The following is a 17,060-nucleotide window of genomic DNA, read 5'->3' on the forward strand; positions in this document are numbered from 1 at the left end:
TATGAAATCCGTATTTCACAACGTATAGCGTTTTGATATGAATACCACATCTCCAGTCGTGAAACATGTTGTCAAAAGGAAATATGATTATGAAATGAATATTTGAAAACAACTTTGTTACCGTGTCAAACTTTAAACTGTGGAGGTTGAATGTCCTTCGCATAAATTATCCAAATATTAGTTTGCAAACTAACGAAGGGCCCAGTCCTTGGATATATTTGCAAAGTGCGCACTTTCGACCCCCTGGCCTGTCACGCCCTGTGTTAATCTTGTGTGACTCACGATATCGATTGCCGACCCAGTAATTCGGAGATCGATATTACAAATCTTGTCTCGGCGGTTAACACACATATTTTCTGCTAATAATAAACAGAATGAGAACAATGCATTCATCGCGACAGTGCCCATATTGGATGAAGAAGGAAACGTGGATTCCACGCTCCACGGAACACGTAACAATCCTTGCTGTACACGGTCTGGCCTTCGTCGCTTATAGCAAGAGCCACTCAATCACAATGGGCGAGCTTCATTGTAGCGTGGATTGCCATATATGGTGACATGAAACTTCCTTATATGGCAATCACAAGCGCTCTTTCCGAGAACCCATGGTCGGGCGGTATAAATAGACAAGCTACTAAGCGAAATTATTCACTCACGACCGGCTTTCAGTCAGGAGCATATCACTTCTCGTAAACCCTAACACTTAAAAACTAGCCATGGATGATGATGTCGCTGCATTGGTTATTGACAACGGCTCCGGCATGTGCAAGGCCGGTTTCGCCGGTGACGACGCTCCAAGGGCCGTTTTCCCCTCCATCGTCGGTCGCCCGAGACATCAGGTAACTTTAATGAATTGATTTTTTTTAAAAGTTTTCAATTTAGAATGATTGTACCATCTCTATATGCCACCGTGCACTGAGCCATCACTATACCGGCACGATTACATTTCGTGGTCACTAAGTCTATTCCCAATGTAGGTCTTGTTTGATATTTTACATTTGTGATGATTGACTGTGTTTAATATGTTTGCAAAGTTGAAGTCGTCGTTCCTATGAGAGTTGTAAAATTTATTTGAAACAACACGATCAGTTAAGATAATTATGTCAATCAGGTGATATGCCACACAAGCTTGGTTTCTGTACAATCCAAGAAAAGTCGTATGTCCTTCGTGTGTACATTTCGTACGCCCGTTTTACTCCAGTTTTCAAATTGAATGTCGCGAGGCTACCTGCACGGGACACACGTTGTCTCGCGTCCCACCGGCAACTTGACACAGTTACTATACGCCGGTAGATCACGTGACACCTGTGGGTCAGGTGTGGCGTGATTCAGCTGGTGGGGCCCGTTGTCTCGAACTGGACTAGTGTATAGGGTGTGGAGAGATGTTTGACTGATGTAATACGAGTAAAGCTAAATAATGGAACTAGTTAGTTATTCTTAGTAATCGAATAAAGGGTTATATTTGTTTCAATAATCGCCGACCCAACGGTGGCCCTGGTGTACAATGCATTAAGTGTGCGTGTTACTTGCTCCCATATTGTTGGCTTTTATGGTTTTGAAAAAGAAATAGCCAAGCTGTAATGCCCTGTGCCATTTTCGCCTGAATGGAATAGAATTAACATTATAATTATTTTTCTGTGTAATCTGGTGGACCTTATACCTTGTGTTTTTAAAATGATTCAGCGATACAAATGTTATCGTCTTGTTTGTAGGGCGTGATGGTCGGTATGGGTCAGAAAGACAGCTACGTCGGCGACGAGGCTCAGTCCAAGAGAGGTATCCTCACACTCAAGTACCCCATCGAGCACGGTATCGTCACCAACTGGGACGACATGGAGAAGATCTGGCATCACACCTTCTACAACGAGCTCCGTGTTGCACCTGAGGAGCACCCCGTCCTCCTGACAGAGGCTCCCCTCAACCCCAAGGCCAACCGTGAAAAGATGACCCAGATCATGTTCGAGACCTTCAACTCTCCAGCTATGTATGTGGCCATCCAGGCTGTTCTGTCTCTGTACGCTTCTGGTCGTACCACGGGTATTGTTTTGGACTCTGGTGATGGTGTCACCCACACTGTGCCCATCTATGAAGGTTACGCCCTTCCCCATGCTATTCTCAGGTTGGATCTTGCCGGCCGTGACCTGACTGATTACATGATGAAGATTCTCACTGAGCGTGGTTACTCCTTCACCACCACCGCTGAGAGAGAAATCGTCAGAGACATTAAGGAGAAACTCAGTTACGTTGCTCTCGACTTTGAACAGGAAATGCAGACCGCTGCCTCTTCATCCTCACTGGAGAAGAGCTACGAGTTACCCGACGGTCAGGTCATCACCATTGGTAACGAGAGGTTCCGTTGTCCAGAGGCCCTCTTCCAGCCATCCTTCTTGGGTATGGAATCTGCTGGTATCCACGAAACAACATACAACTCCATCATGAAGTGTGATGTTGATATTCGTAAAGACTTGTATGCCAACACTGTTCTCTCAGGAGGTACAACCATGTTCCCTGGTATCGCCGACAGAATGCAGAAGGAGATCACTGCCCTTGCCCCTAGCACAATGAAGATCAAGATTATCGCTCCCCCAGAGAGGAAATACTCCGTCTGGATCGGTGGCTCCATCCTTGCCTCTCTGTCCACCTTCCAGCAGATGTGGATCAGCAAGCAGGAGTACGATGAGTCCGGCCCATCCATTGTACATAGGAAGTGCTTCTAAGCTACTGACTGCATTGATTATGAGACGTGATCTGCTCCTTCTGTATTACGGTCGGGGGGAGCTCCGTGTGGGGTGGACCCATCTCCGAGGGACCCCCTGCTGGGTTCCCTACGGCTGTTGGACATAATGAACGGCAATTTATTTTATTGTTTCATGAACTTTTGTTATATTTTTTAAAAGAAAAAAAAAACAAATAAAAAAATATCTTTTCAGTTTTGCCTCGTTATTTTGTATGCAATCATCAAACGTTATTGAGTGTTTGACCAGAATACGAGGAAGACGTGTTTTGCGCATAGGAAATCTATTGCCACCACACAAGGATGCAACATTAAACGTCAAACTTGTTAAACATGAGGGATGATCATGCTATCCACTGCAGAAACTCCGTTAAATGTGGCTATATTACAGTGATGTTCAGTGTGATCACTGATATTACATGCCGAGTGCAATCAACAGCGTGTTGACTGTTCCGGTTGTGGTTAATTGCACGTCCAGTTATATTCCGCCCGACTTAATTACTGAAAGGTACAACGTGTTGTTTACATGAGAAACAACAACTAGGCCACATATGAATGGAGTATGTTGTTAAGTTAGAAGTGTAAGACTGACACTTCGGGGAAGTTTGAGGTGAATTCTGGGTCGGTGTCTTCCGCCCCTGGTTTAATAACAGGCTCATGTCGCCAGTCACGGTGACCTGCACCTGGATCTTCCCCGCGTTCTGTTACCATATGTCCCACCCATACTTTCTTACAACCACCAAGATATTGCAGAACTATGGATGACCGCGGCATTACACAACATTCACTCGGTGCACTCTCAGGACACCAATGCATCAACAATACTGTAGTACATCCTTACACATGGGCGGTGGGGTAGCCCAGTGGTTAAACGTCCGCTCATCACGTAGAAGACCCGGGTTCCATTCCCCACATGGGTACAATGTGTGAAGCCCATTTCTGGTGTACCCCCCCAGCTAATAGCGGCGTAAAACTAAACTTACTCATTCACTCGCATCGTTACACACATTCTCACTACATCCTTCTAGTTACTCGTACAGTACATAGAGGCACACGGGGTGCCGACATCCATTAAGACCAGAGTGTAACTTACCATGAATCTATACACACCTGTATACCTCCTCCCTCCACACGCACGTGTAAGCCCCATACGCCAGTCCTCGGTAGGTTATGTAGATTTCCAGGCATACATCCATGGCGGTTCATAATAACATTTCAAGATTCATTATCGTGTGTATCATATTTAGCTAAATGCGAGCATGGATGTCAACAATCCCCGGTAGATGTGGCAGGTGCTTGAAGATATGTTGTGTCAGGTATGGAATCTGGGGGGACCGAATGGCTGATGAACATCGTAGCAGCAGCCATACAAGGAAGCACTGTTAACGCCCAACACGGCAGAATGAAGGAGTCTTACTTTTACGCCGCTTTTAGCAATATTCCAGCAATATCACGGCGGGGGACACCAGAAATGGGCTTCACACATTATACCCATGTGGGGAATCGAACCCGGGTCTTCTACGTGACGAGCGGACGTTTAACCACTGGGCTACCCCACCGCCCCTCAACACGACAGAGCTTCATGTGAATCGCACACATGGAGGAATCTCGTGTGGTGCCCTCAGTTTATATGTCCGTATAAGGGAAATTCCAATGTAATCGAGGTGAACGTGTGCTATACACACATAACAGAGCCTGTATTATGCGTTACCGTAAACTGTTAGAGTTTGGTTAACCTGTTATGTGTTATAAATGTATACGTGAAATCAAATTTCATGCAAAATGTATACGTGAAATCAGATTTCATGCAAATTACTTTAGGGTTATTTTTATATCTTTTCAAATAACAATTTGATGTTATACAGTGTTACTTGTTTACTAGTCACTCTTAGGACATGACGTTTATAACAGCATGATACCAGTGAAATAGTTTTCAGAGATTGGAATTTCTGGAATGATCCAGTATACGACATTCTTTTATATAACAAAAGAAATTCATCACTCGGGTAGATTTTATATCATCTACCAGTATATCAGATGGGGGTTAATATCCCAAACACGATAACACTCTCATGGTCACACTTCTTCTGAACCACAACAGTGCTACTTCACCCTACAAACTGAATACATGCAATGGAAAGGTGGAAAAGGTTTCAGGGACTAATTAATTCTCAAAGATAAACGGTTCTGCGTGACTACGGGTTAGATTTTCCCTTCCAAACCAGGAATAGATAGACCCCGCCGTCATGAACCTTGCAGATCAACGCGCTGTCCAAGATACCTGCTCAGTTTGTATGAAGCTGCGTGGTGTAAGGGAGACAACTCTGCCAATACTACTACTGCGTTCCCCCATTGTACGTGAACTTAGGGACCGTTCATAATTTATGGTGGGGTGGGGGTGATGATGATGATTTTGATGGAGGAGCATGTACAATGTGAATGACCCCCCTAAGATTTATGTACAAAGTAAGTGACAACCACCCACCCCAAATGTCATGTACAAAATCAATGCCCGCCTCTTCCCCATAATTGTTAAGCATGATCATTGGAATATTTTCATTTACATGATAGCTGCCCCCAGTAGATGTGTCACAGAATTGATGCCACCCACCTTCCCAGAACAAAATGGGTGAAACTCCACCCCCAACCCCCTCTTAAAATCATCTCACACACACACAAGTATGTGTTATCTGGTTCGTGAACATTTGCAGTTTACTGTATTTCAGTGAGGTTGCCCTGTTTCAGAAACCAAAAGATATAAAACGTTTTTAAATACGGTCTGTTTTTTAAAAAATATCCACCAAGGTAACTTGATTTAACTGAATACTTAATTTCGAACCGAACTCCTGAGAATACTCAAACAAAGGCGTTCAACTCAAGTGTAAACTGATTGGGCAAGTCTACAGGCTCGTGTCAGTTATATCCGGACGATTCGACGTGGCCGCAGTTTGTTTACATTTGAATTCGATTATCAAAAGAGTTAACTATCAAAGGAAATATGATTCACCTAACCAGTACTTTGCCAGATGCCAGATGCCCTTTCATAACCAGAACTTTACCTTATCACCGTGGAATGGATTCATAGAGTCCACCAATAATGTCAGGTGAATCGCGCCCGGCAGCTGATTAACGGCGGTAACGTCTATATACCCTGTGTTCTGTAATTGTGTCTTCAATTTTAACCACACATTCTGTATTATCTTCAATGGTTTCTATCGCATTTATCATTATCAGCAGTGAAGTGTCGGACGACACTGTTGGCTCTGTGATCTGGCGCATTGTCATCTTGTAAGGCATATTGATTGTCAGGGAAATGTCTGGCTAATACAAGGAAAAGAAACCTTTCAAAATTTCCCACCAGACCACAGGACCAGTGAGTGGACAATAATTAGTGGTTCTGTCTGTACTCACTGGTCCAAAATAACATTTGTAGATTTACTTACCTATCAGTACAAAATTCACTGGCAACCACTGCAAACTTATGATATAGTAGTCATGATGAATGTTTACTAGCCAGGGACCAAAGGACCAGCGTAAGTTTCGTACACTGTTTTACAGGCCACAAATTATTGTCAGTGTCATCTATACATTTTCGGGCATGAGTATTGCCACCAACAAGTAGTAAAGTACCAACAACATGGAAACTGATGATACCCTACACCAGCAAACTCAACTTCCGGGTTTGAGGAGGACCCGTGCACTCTGTGTGCTTCGGTACCTATACAAAATCAGGGTCATAACTGCCAACACACACCCGACTCTTATCACTAATATCACTTTCTTCCAGAATTTTTTTTACAGTTCGATTCCTCATTTACATAACGCATGTCTTTCTTGTCACCTCTCTGACGACCTTGTGTTTTATTTGGTGATGCGCCTTTAAAAATCCATCACGTCATATCTCAAACCTCCCCGAATTAAATTAAAGCAGCTGTCTTTCCAAGACCTCTTTCTGTTGTTTTTTTTCTAAACTAACCTGAACTAATAGGTACGATCCCAGTCTGTCTACGATTTTCTTCTGGCTGAACGTTTGCAACCGAGCCCGTGCGATCCTAAACACTATGAGGGAGAGTGTAGACAGGAAGGCATACTGCGCCTAAACATTTAAACAACACTGGCAGCACGAAATGTGGCTTGTGACAGGGTCAAAGGGGAGCAACTCTGTCAGCCTTGATTGGCGCGGCACCAATTCACACACAAGAAACAAAGTGAAACAAAGTGAAACAAAATGGTTCCACCACAATAATGGAATCAATTCAAACACCACTGCTTAAATATATTTCATATGTCTGTTACCTTTGAAAAAATGTTAGATGCAGCCTCCTTTTATAATGTTTATTGTACAAATGACGAGCATAATCTATTAATAACACTGACAAATCGCCATGCCTTCAGTATATGTCCGTATTAGGGAATGTGACCGAGGTGAACGTATGCTATATACACCTGACAGAGCCTGTATTACGCAGGACCGTAAGCTGTAAGATTTTGGTTAACCTGTTATGTGTTGGATATATAAATAGAGATTATTAAATGAGTTATAAATATATATATAGGAATATTTCAATATACCGAGTAAATGTAAAAGTAAAATAATTTTAAGCATTGCCACATTACAAAAGGCAAACTAGTCAAAGTGGCCAACATATTTCCCTCACATAGTCTAGCACCTCCAGGATGTGATAGCTGTTACTGTAGTCTACATGACATGGCGGCTGGCAGTCTGTTATACCACGTCTTGGATGTACACTGAGACATGAAACCTTAGTCTATACAGTAAACTGGTCTAGTGAACCGATAGTCCCCGAAAAGTTTGCCCTGTATGAAATTCCCTTAAGACATCAGAACAGTTATGCAGGTTCGGGGCTCATAGAGTTACTTTCCCGGCCCTCACTGGCTTTATAGCAGATAAAATAGTTATAGGACTGAGTGATACAGGCAGTTTGTAGGTCGATGATATACAGCACCGACACAACACACTTATCTGTCCGGCGTACTTTCACTCCAACAGCTATACATGGATATACCAATGTTGATTCGAGGACTTATAGGGAATATGGACTCATAATGCTACCATATATGGACATTGAGAGTGGAGACAAGGTGCTTGGTGGCCTATTTAAGACACAGAGTGAAGACTTGTTGCATTACAGTGGCCTTCAACAGGGGAGTAACACATCAACACCCGGTTATAATTTGATTTTTCACGTTATTACCTAACACTAACCATGGATGATGATGTTGCTGCATTGGTTATCGACAACGGCTCCGGCATGTGCAAGGCCGGTTTCGCCGGTGACGACGCTCCAAGGGCCGTTTTCCCCTCCATCGTCGGTCGCCCGAGACATCAGGTAAACTTTCACCACCCTCGAGATATGTGATGGCGATCAATTAGAGCAACATAAAGGTTCTATTTGTGCAACATAATCTAGGACAGCTTGGTAGTTGGAACCTCATTCATATATATTTTGTAACACCATGTACGTCCGGATTACAAAGCATTGTTCTCATAGCAAGTTGATTGTCGGGACAATTATTTTAGTCCGTAATCCGTAATTGGGAGTGTCCGGATTATAATGCAAGCTTTAGTGATAAATTAAGAACAATTTTGCCGGGAATCAGAGAGTAGTGCGGATTATGGAGAAACCCGGTTTACAAAGAGTCGGATTTGACAGATTCCACTGTACTATTTAGGTGTCTTTTAATACCTAGCTTGAACATTAAAGGCATAAGATGACTGCCTGTTCACATGAGGACATGTCTAATCTCAGCTAACTAAACCTTGTGTTAAAGCTCCAAAAGTCTCGTTAATACGAAGAAAGGGTCTATAAGATGCGTTCAGTCACATACCGTGGTCGGGTGCTAGCTAGGACCGTCAAGGGTACTGGAGATGGGTCAAGGTGATGAACAGCAGCAACTGAAATATGCTACTTGTGATAGACGTTTCATCGCGATACTTTAAGTCGACTTCACGTTTCCCCTGCGTTTTAAGCTTATGGTAGTTTGTTTGTTGTGAAATATTTATGTTCCATCAATATTTTATTGACATATTTCCTTTGTTAGGGCGTGATGGTCGGTATGGGACAGAAGGATAGCTATGTTGGAGATGAGGCTCAGTCCAAGAGAGGTATCCTCACACTTAAGTACCCCATCGAGCACGGCATTGTAAGCAACTGGGACGACATGGAGAAGATCTGGCATCACACCTTCTACAACGAGCTCCGTGTGGCTCCAGAGGAGCACCCCGTCCTCCTGACAGAGGCTCCCCTCAACCCCAAGGCCAACCGTGAAAAGATGACCCAGATCATGTTCGAGACCTTCAATTCTCCAGCTATGTATGTTTCTATACAAGCCGTCCTCTCCTTATATGCTTCTGGTCGTACGACAGGTATCGTTATGGACTCTGGTGATGGTGTGAGCCATACTGTCCCCATCTATGAAGGCTACGCTCTTCCCCACGCCATCATGAGGTTGGATCTTGCCGGTCGTGACCTGACAGATTACATGATGAAGATCCTCACTGAGCGTGGTTACTCCTTCACCACCACCGCTGAGAGAGAAATCGTCAGAGACATCAAAGAGAAATTGTCTTACATCGCGCTTGATTTCGAACAGGAGATGACAACTGCTGCTTCTTCATCCTCCCTGGAGAAGAGCTACGAGTTACCCGACGGTCAGGTCATCACCATTGGAAACGAGAGGTTCCGTTGTCCAGAGGCCCTCTTCCAGCCAGCGTTCATCGGAATGGAATCTACTGGCATTCACGAGACAACATACAACTCCATCATGAAGTGCGATGTTGATATCCGTAAGGACTTGTACGCCAACACTGTTCTCTCAGGGGGTTCTACCATGTTCCCTGGTATCGCCGACAGAATGCAGAAGGAGATCACATCCCTTGCCCCAAGCACAATGAAGATCAAGATCATCGCTCCCCCAGAGAGGAAATACTCCGTCTGGATCGGTGGCTCCATCCTTGCCTCTCTGTCCACCTTCCAGCAGATGTGGATCAGCAAGCAGGAGTACGATGAGTCCGGCCCTTCCATTGTGCACAGGAAGTGCTTCTAAAATTTGACTGTGTGAATCATGTCGTCTTTCACTGTTATTTTAACCAGACTGACTCAGTTTGTTATTCGAGAGCAAACGTTCTCTGCTCCGGGACCAGCACGTGAATGTTATCACAAAGGGAGTTTAAACATCATGTCATTGCTTACTTTGTCAAAAACTTGTCAATAAAAAACACATCATTACATTTGTCTGCCTTCCTAGTGATGTAAGGGTGCAATGTGTTTCTATAATTATGACACATATGTCAATAGCCAGCGACAGCGGTGTCCATGTGACTACGTGTCAGGTTCCGTTGTTTTACACACCCGTCTTCCACTGACTTTCAGCCCAGTCAATACCTGGCCAGGGTATTTCACCATTTCCTCCCAGCTTGAAATATCATTGATAACCACACGAAGAACCCGTGTTAAATATGCATGGAAACCTCGAGACAACCTTCGTACTTGACATCACATAACAATTCCAAAACATTTAACGTTGTGTTTAAGCATTGGTTGTTACAATTGGTAAACTGTCAGCCATTATCATGACAAGAATCCAACAACATTTCGTCCAGTCTTTGTCACGAAAATTACTTTCTCCGAAAATACCGCTTTGGTGATATTAAACAATATCTCCTGGTCGCTACATGTAACACTGTGACGACATCAAACAGTCAAATGACATCAAGTATCTACACTCTCTGCTACATGTAACATTGTGACGACATCAAACAGTCATATGACATCACGTATCTACACTCTCTTCTACATGTAACATTGTGACGACATCAAACAGTCAAATGACATCACGTATCTACACTCTCTGCTACATGTAACATTGTGATGACATCAAACACAGTCAAACGACATCACGTATCTACACTCTCTGCCACATGTAACATTGTGACGACATCAAACACAGTCAAATGACATCATGTATCTACACTCTCTGCTACATGTAACATTGTGACAGACATCAAACAGTCAAATGACATCACGTATCTACACTCTCTGCTATATGTAACATTGTGACGACATCAAACAGTCATATGACATCACGTATCTACACTCACTAGAAAAACTGGTTATTACTGAACCAGGTGTAACCTTTAGTAGAAGGCAAAGGAACGAGACAGGTCTGCCGGAGGTACAGCAACATGTAAAGCTTGGAATCTCACATGTATTTATGATACTAAGGAGGGATAACATGAACACCTGTAAACATCCTTGGAAGATAATATGTATTTACATGAGTCATTATATAATGCATTTCTATAACGCTAATAACAATACATGGTGACGTATGATGGCCTGAAAATGTATTTTTTCAGAAAGTAGTCTGTGGGATGTCTTATGATACTAAATACTTGACGCTGTACTTATAATGCACTCCGCAGTTAAGCAAGATGCGAAATACCCCTCAGAAGTTTAGCAATAATAGCAACAAATCCGTGGGGTGACCTGATGTTTGAACCTGACCTTTCTGTGTTCCACTGTTCATTGGAGTCTACTGGAAATACATCTATTCTCAAAGATGATAAAAGAACTATTAATAGTGAAGACATATCCCTTAATATATCAAACGCACCAACAGAACATGTTGCCTGACACTGTCAAGTCTTTCAACATTCCTTTAGACAGCTACAGCCTTATGGAACGCTAGAGATGCCTTGCTTTCCAACCACACCAAGAACATCTTACTGTACCTCCGGTCGACTTGTTTCACATTTTTGCACCATAAACCAATGCTCTGATATACTGTTTACACACCAGAATAGTAGTAAGAAAGGTTTAGGTTGTAAGTGGAATCTCCCCTCGTGTCTTTCATAATACATGCACTAACACTCACTGATAAACTGTTTACACACCAGAATAGTAGTAAGAAAGGTTTAGGTTGTAAGTGGAATCTCCCCTCGTGTCTTTCATAATACATTTGTTATAGGGACTAAACTCAGGCCAACCATCGTCCAAATATTTGAAAAGTCCAAAACTATGTACTGAAGACATGTGAGACTTTATTGTAATATATATATGACGCTAAACTGTATTTTTAATCAGTACTGTTCATCCTTATCACTACCGCATTGTACATTGACTTGTCAGCCCATTAATTATTGTATAGGACATTAATAACCTTCATCGGTAATCCCCCTTGGCCGTGTCTGCCATCACATCAACTGGTCAAGGAAGTGCTATTGTTTTTCTGTCTGTCCATTGATTAGTTATCGCCTGTCCATTGTTGTCAAAAACTGTATATATATACTTAGTATGCTCACATCTAGACACAAAAAGGGTACGAGTCCGGTATTCCGACTGTCTGTTGGGACGACCACGAGCAGGATAATGCCGCTCGTAGGAAACGCCCTGTGGTTGAGCAGGAACTCCGCTAACCTTATTTATGTCTTGTGTATTTGTTTGTCATGTAACTGAAGAAGTTTGAGCTCAACGTATTCCTTCGTCTCATCAACGTATTCTACGTACACTTCATCTTAAACATGAGCTAATTCCCCAGTCGACGCACGAACACCACGCGTTGACACATGCACTAACACTCACTGATAATCTGTTAAACACGTTTATTGACTCATGGTGATACATTTGATATTCAAGGACACGGAGAAGAGATTCTCCATTTCTCTACTTGCTGTTATTTTATACTTTGACATTGCCTGCCTTCTGCCTCGTAAAGAGATCATGTCATAATAATATTTAAACAAGCGGCAAGCGGCGTAATCGCACACCCAATCCCGCCTTCTATGTTCACAGGTATTTGTACCATAACCATACATATCAAGCATCTATAGGGTAATTACAACCTATATACGGATCTCATGCAGTCCTACACTGACAGCATCATGGACCATCCTCAGTATTATAGGGCGGTGGGGTAGCCTTGTGGTTAAAACGTTCGCTCGTCACACCGAAGATAATGTGTGAAGACCATTTCTGGTGTCACCCGTCGTGATATTGCCAGAATATTGCTAAAAGCGGCGTATAACTAAACTCACTCACTCACTCATCAGTGTTATAGGTGATATGATGGAAAGAGGGATATAAATAGCTGCTGTATCATGTGAAGGTGGTCTAGTGGATAGACGTCTTGTTGGATTTCATCCCCTAGATATACTGACAAATAAGCGTTAAAAGGTACTTTTAGTTGTCTTGCCTGGCGCTCAAGACTGACTGAGTGAGTATGTTTAACAATATTCCAGAAGAAGAGACCCGTGAAGGTCCGGGCTATAATGAACCTTCAGTAACCCATGCTTGTCGTAAGAGGCGACTAACGGGATCGGGTGGTCAGGCTCGCTAGCTTGGTTGACACATGTCATCGTATCCCAATTGCGTAGATCGATGCTCATGCTGTGGATCACTGGATTGTTTCGTCCAGACTCGATTATTTACAGACCGCCGCCATATAGCTGGAATATTTGCTGAGTGCGGCGTAAAACTAACCTCGCTCACTCACTCCAGAAGAAGAAGTTCACACATTGTACCCATGTTTGGAATCGAAACCGGGTCTTGAGCGTGACGAGCGAACGTTTTAAACACTAGGCTACCCCACCGTCACTATGCTTGTCGTAAGAGGCTTGTCACTGTATCCGTGCCGGGATGGCTGTGCGTATCGATCACTGACTTGTCTGGTCCACTAGATTATTTACCAGCCACCGTCCTACAAACAAACAAACCTCCCCTGTCATGGTGTAGAGTAGTAGGGTATGTTTACAACACTGAGTACTACACGGATATCTTCTCACGGGGTTCTATAAATAGATCCATATACCAGCGCCTGGATATGCCAGTACACATTCATACCTACAGTCACTTAGTGGAACAGGCTGTACTCTGGCCTCTCACCACGTTAATGCTACATAGGACTATTAATAACCTGACACTGATGGTTATATTGGACTCCCGTTACCTTTTATGGTATATAATATACAGTCGATGGGGGCGTGGCTATCGATCTTCTGTATCCACAGAAACAACAGGACTAAGCTCGGCTACTAAATCTATATAGTCGCTCGGTTGTCGAGGAGTGAGACTGTGTACATATACACTGCAATGCGCGGGACAACGATCGCCACTTCACCACGGACCCAGCTGAGTCAGTGTAGGGCGTCTTCAGTTAAAACAATATATCAGTCACACATGATGTCTACCAAAACGATGCAATTTGATCCACCGTGACTAAATGTTTCTACAAACAGAAATCAAAGCAAACTGGCAGGTAAAAGAATTATTTCGAAAACCCAGTTCGATTGCACACCTTATACGTAGGTGATTCTGCACGAGTGTAAGTATACACAGGTGCATATACTATTCAAACTTTGCTAAGGATCAAATCATTGATTCAACAGAAAACTATGGTGTGGGGTCAAATTTGGTTTAAATATCCCAGCTTATTCTAAGCATGGATGTAATTACATAGACAGGCAGGTGTGATACTTGAACACATGACATGTTATGATGTCTGTTGATTGCAAAATGTTATACACAAAAAATGAGCATGTATTTACAAAACCCAACATCTCTATATAAACACACACAATGAGCCGTGAGGGCATCTGCAAATGAACCAGCCGTTACACTTGAGTGCACACCCACCCTCTCTGACTGGGTTCGGTATCTTACAGTCCGTTTGAGACAAAATGATACCGATGAATTGCAATCTAACACAAACACAAATAGACATAAAAGAATCAAACCAACGCGGACTGCAATAAAAACAACAGACCAACTCTAGAAAACAACTGCATAATTTGTGTCACAAAATAAAAAAGTTGTTTAAGAAACTGTCATCATTTATTTGTGCATTTTCCCAGTTTGTTACAAGGGCGCATTGGCACCTAAAGGAACAGCGCGAAAAGCGAGATGCACGTGCGTTAACGGGTTCTCAACAAATCTTTGAGCTGGCGAGATGACACGTACCCCAGCTGCACAGGCAGTGCGCTGTATGTACTTAGTAATTGCATACTTGGGTCACCCCCTGTCATTTTCATCCTTGAAGAAATCATACACTTTGTAAATTATAGACTTTCATTTTCTCTCACTTTGTCAATCAGCAGTAATCACATGTCTCTGACGTCACTAATGCGCGTGCATCTCGCTTTTGGCGCTGTTCCTTTAGTTGCCAACGCGCCCTTGTAACAAACTTGGAAAACGCACAAATAAATGATGACAGTTTCTTAAACAACTTTTATATTTGTGTGACAAAACTTATGCAATATTTTTCTGGAGTTGGTCTGTTGTTTTTATTGCAGTCCGCGTTGGTTTGATTCTTTTTTGTCTATTTGTTAGATTGCAATTCATCGGTATCATTTTGTCTCAAACGGACTGTAAATGGATACAATTTCAAATTATAAATCTACGTTTAAGTAAAGTTGGGAATTTTTGTGATCCTTTAGTAAGGTGTGATCCTTAGCAAGAATGTTGTCAGCATGTGCTGTGGTCGCCCGGAGTAACACAGTTCACTTTGAGAATACATGATATTCAAGTAAGGGTCCTAATTAGTTCTGACCTCTTAGCATAGGATCGTGCGCAGAATAAGGGACGCCGAGCCTTTATAACAAGCTAACCCCAGCCCCCATCACATGTATATGTCTTACATTTATCAGTGCAGCAAACACTCCCCCTCCCCTTGCTCGTCTTCAAAATGTATAGTTCGTCTGTACAGTGTATCGCTTGTCTGTACAGTGTATTGTTCGTCTGTATAGTTTATTGTTCGTCTTCACATTGAATTGTTCGTCTGTACAGTGTATTGATCGTCTCCACATTGAATTGTTCGTCTGTATAGTTTATTGTTCGTCTACACAGTGTATCATTCGTCTCAACAGTGTATCATTCGTCTTCACAGTGTATGATTCGTCTTCACAGTGTATCATTCGTCTTCACAGTGTATCATTCGTCTTCACACTAGTGTATCATTCGTCTCCACAGTGAATTGTTAGTCTTCACAGTGTATCATTCTCCTTCACAGTGTATCATTCGTCTCAACAGTGTATCATTCGTCTTCACAGTGTATTATTCGTCTTCACAGTGTATCATTCGTCTTCACAGTGTATCATTCGTCTTCACACTAGTGTATCATTCGTCTCCACAGTGAATTGTTAGTCTTCACAGTGTATCATTCTCCTTCACAGTGTATCATTCGTCTCACAGTGTATCATTCGTCTTCAATATGTATTATTTGTCTTCACAGTGTATCATTCGTCTTCACAGTGTATCATTCGTCTTCACAGTGTATCATTCGTCTTCACAGTGTATCATTCGTCTTCACAGTGTATCATTCGTCTTCACAGTGTATCATTCTCCTTCACAGTGTATCATTCGTCTTCACAGTGTATCATTCGTCTTCACAGTGTATCATTCGTCTTCACAGTGTATCATTCGTCTTCACTGTGTATCATTCGTCTTCACAGTGTATCATTCGCCTTCAATATGTATTATTTGTCTTCACATTGTATCATTCGCCTTCACAGTGTATCATTAGTCTTCACAGTGTATCATTCGTCTTCACAGTGTATCATTCGTCTTCACAGTGTATCATTCGCCTTCACAGTGTATCATTCGTCTTCACAGTGTATCATTCGTCTTCACAGTGTATCATTCGTCTTCACAGTGTATCATTCGTCTTCACTGTGTATCATTCGTCTTCACAGTGTATCATTCGTCTTCACAGTGTATTGTTCGTCTTCACAGTGTATCATTCGTCTTCATCACAGTGTATCATTCGTCTTCACAGTGTATCATTCGTCTTCACTCACAGTGTATCATTCGTCTTCACAGTGTATCATTCGTCTTCACAGTGTATCATTGTATCATTCGTGTATCATTCAGTGTGCCTTCACAGTGTATCATTCGTCTTCACAGTGTACCATTCGTCTTTTCGTCTTCACAGTGTATCATTCGTCTTCACAGTGTATCATTCGTCCTTCACAGTGTATCATTCGTCTTCACAGTGTATCATTCGTCTTCACAGTGTATCATTCGTCTTCACAGTGTATCATTCGCCTTCACAGTGTATCATTCGTCTTCACAGTGTATCATGTATGTATTTGTCTTCACAGTGTATCATTGTATCAGTGTTTCGCCTTCACAGTGTATCATTCGTCTTCACAGTGTATCATTCGTCTTCACAGTGTATCATTCGTCTTCACAGTGTATCATTCGTCTTCACAGTGTATCATTCGTCTTCACAGTGTATCATTCGTCTTCACAGTGTATCATTCGTCTTCACAGTGTATCAGTTCATCATTCGTCTTCACAGTGTATCATTC

General features: G+C 42.5%; 2 protein-coding genes across 3 annotated transcripts in view; both read left to right on the top strand.

Moving 5' to 3' along the window:
- The first annotated feature begins 630 nt into the window (after window positions 1–630).
- On the top strand, window positions 631–9,988 carry LOC124257037 (actin, cytoplasmic-like). The gene is made up of 3 exons (XM_046691006.1): window positions 631–839; window positions 1,713–2,457; window positions 9,066–9,988. The coding sequence occupies exons 1-3, from the start codon at window positions 717–719 to the stop codon at window positions 9,800–9,802; spliced, it is 1,605 nt and encodes a 534-aa protein (XP_046546962.1). The 5' UTR covers window positions 631–716; the 3' UTR covers window positions 9,803–9,988.
- LOC124257028 (actin, cytoplasmic) overlaps window positions 7,948–17,060 on the top strand; it is a 47,101-nt gene continuing 37,988 nt past the window's right edge. For both annotated transcript variants that reach the window (XM_046690998.1, XM_046690997.1), the window contains exon 1: window positions 7,948–8,085. In XM_046690998.1, the coding sequence (XP_046546954.1) occupies window positions 7,963–8,085 (123 nt within the window). In that variant the 5' untranslated portion in view covers window positions 7,948–7,962. The remainder of the gene's footprint in view (window positions 8,086–17,060) is intronic.

This window comes from Haliotis rubra, unplaced genomic scaffold (assembly GCF_003918875.1).
Source record: "Haliotis rubra isolate DU_JTF1 unplaced genomic scaffold, ASM391887v1 Scf648, whole genome shotgun sequence".
NCBI classification, from domain to species: Eukaryota; Metazoa; Mollusca; class Gastropoda; order Lepetellida; family Haliotidae; genus Haliotis; species Haliotis rubra.

Bases quoted from the DNA above. Each gene is read 5' to 3' on its own strand.
- LOC124257037 (XM_046691006.1), top strand. From the start codon at position 717: ATGGATGATGATGTCGCTGCATTGGTTATTGACAACGGCTCCGGCATG. The intron at 840-1,712 runs GTAACTTTAATG...TCTTGTTTGTAG, and splicing joins TCGGTCGCCCGAGACATCAG to GGCGTGATGGTCGGTATGGG. The intron at 2,458-9,065 runs GTAAAGACTTGT...TCAATTCTCCAG, and splicing joins GAAGTGTGATGTTGATATTC to CTATGTATGTTTCTATACAA.